Genomic DNA, 1791 nt, shown 5'->3' on the forward strand with positions numbered 1-1791 from the left:
TGAAATCTCTGAAATACTTATATTTAGGAACGGAGGGAGTAGTAGAACTACGAATGTATGAGAAGAGACTGAGGCGACAAATCTTGAAAATGACGAAATAATCACCTCCCAGCGCTGATAATGTCATTCTCCACTAAACGAACGTAGTTGCATCCACCATTACACCATCAGCGACAGGAATATAACCATTTGAGTTACGATCATGCCTCGCGAAAAAACAACTTGGAAGAAGTTTACTGACACCATAAGAAAACCCTTTACACAAATTTGCTGGAAGAAGAAATGCATGTGCAGGAAATTAAGCTGACACGTGATCAGTGCTTGAGATGCGCCATGACGGCTTCCCTGACCCCACCCTCGGCGACGTACACACCGAGAAATTCGCCGTAGGAGTAGGGTTTGTACAGAGGCCCCTCGCCTGCGGCCAGCACCAGCTCCTGCGCCGGCGCGACGGTGCACCCCGGCTCGGGCCACACGAACGTGGCCAGCGAGGTCCGCGCGGCGCGCGCACCGGTCACGGCGCGGTGCTCGGCGCTGCGCAAGCGCCCGTTGCTGACCACCTCCATCTGATGCCCAAAGTTGAGGACCAGCGCCCCCGGCGCGGCGTCCACGTCCACCCACATCATCCCGCCGCCCCCAGCGTCACCGTCGCCGTGGAGCAGCATCTGTAGGCCGCCGCCGACGTTCTCCATGAGCACGGTGACGAGGCCGGGGTCACAATGCGGCCCGGCGCCGAGGGTGAGGCTCGGGTCCGGACACGGCGGGTAGTGGTTCACGTTCATCATCCCGCCGCCGCTGAGCGACCCCTCGAAGTGTTCCTCCTCGAGCCCCAGCCCGACAGCGGCGAGGCGCAAAACGCGCCGCGCCGCTGCCCTCACGGCGGCCGTGTACGGCTCCAGCGCCGCCCCGAGCCCGCGGGGCTTGTCCGGCCACTCCGGCGGGTGGCAGCCGAGCTTCAGGCAGTCCCGCCAGTACAGGACCTCCTCGCCGGTGCCGTTACGGAGGCTCGTGTGGAACCGCGGGAGCTTCTTGCCGTCGTTCGAGTAGTACGCCATCTTCTCATCCGCCGGCAGTGCAAAGAACTCCTCCGCGGCGCGCATCATGGCGCCCATCACCTCCTCCGGCACGCCGTGGTTGACCACCTGGAAGAAACCGAACTCCCTCCCTGCACGGACGATCTCCTCGGCGATCCTGCCGTCGTCGTCTCCGCCGAGATCAACCACAGGCGGTGCCCCCTTGCCATTCACGGAAGAAGACGGCCTCTTGTGCGCCGGGAGAATGTAGCGCCCAGGCACTGACAGGTGGGTGGCGCCATTGGAGAGCGGCTCCGCTGCCATCTCGAGATATAGCTTTGCTTGAGATGTGCATAGACTGGTCAGTTCATCATCTGCATCAATCTCTCCAATTTTATGGTGAAGAGATCAAGAGAAGCATCTTTGGATTCAGACATCATTTGGGTTTTGATTGCAACCGGGGAATATCCATTTGTCGTCATACGAAGATATAGTGCACTGACAATGTTGACTTTTTCTTTGCTAAAGGAAATTCGAGTGCTTGTTTATTTGGCCGGCCAGCTGATGCTTTGTAGGCAAAAGTATTGAAGGGCGCCCTTCTTCGTGGCAAGTTCTTTCTTTTAGAGCGTGACATGCATGTTGCGGTTGTTTAAGCAAATTAGACAATTATGGCATCTCAAATGGTCACCGCAAATTTCCTTCCTCATTCGTCCACGGACAAGAGATCATTATATGGACACGGATATGGGAGCCGATCATCCAACGCTCTCCGCATACA

The 1791-nt window shown here is 57.4% G+C and overlaps 1 protein-coding gene across 1 annotated transcript; it reads right to left on the reverse strand.

Moving 5' to 3' along the window:
* Positions 1-314: 314 nt before the first annotated feature.
* On the reverse strand, positions 315-1337 carry LOC123139400 (2'-deoxymugineic-acid 2'-dioxygenase-like). The gene has a single exon (XM_044559206.1). The coding sequence runs from the start codon at positions 1335-1337 to the stop codon at positions 315-317; it is 1023 nt and encodes a 340-aa protein (XP_044415141.1).
* Positions 1338-1791: the final 454 nt, after the last annotated feature.

Source organism: Triticum aestivum, chromosome 6B, assembly GCF_018294505.1.
Source record: "Triticum aestivum cultivar Chinese Spring chromosome 6B, IWGSC CS RefSeq v2.1, whole genome shotgun sequence".
Classification (NCBI taxonomy): domain Eukaryota; kingdom Viridiplantae; phylum Streptophyta; class Magnoliopsida; order Poales; family Poaceae; genus Triticum; species Triticum aestivum.

Bases quoted from the DNA above. Each gene is read 5' to 3' on its own strand.
- LOC123139400 (XM_044559206.1), bottom strand. From the start codon at position 1,337: ATGGCAGCGGAGCCGCTCTCCAATGGCGCCACCCACCTGTCAGTGCCT.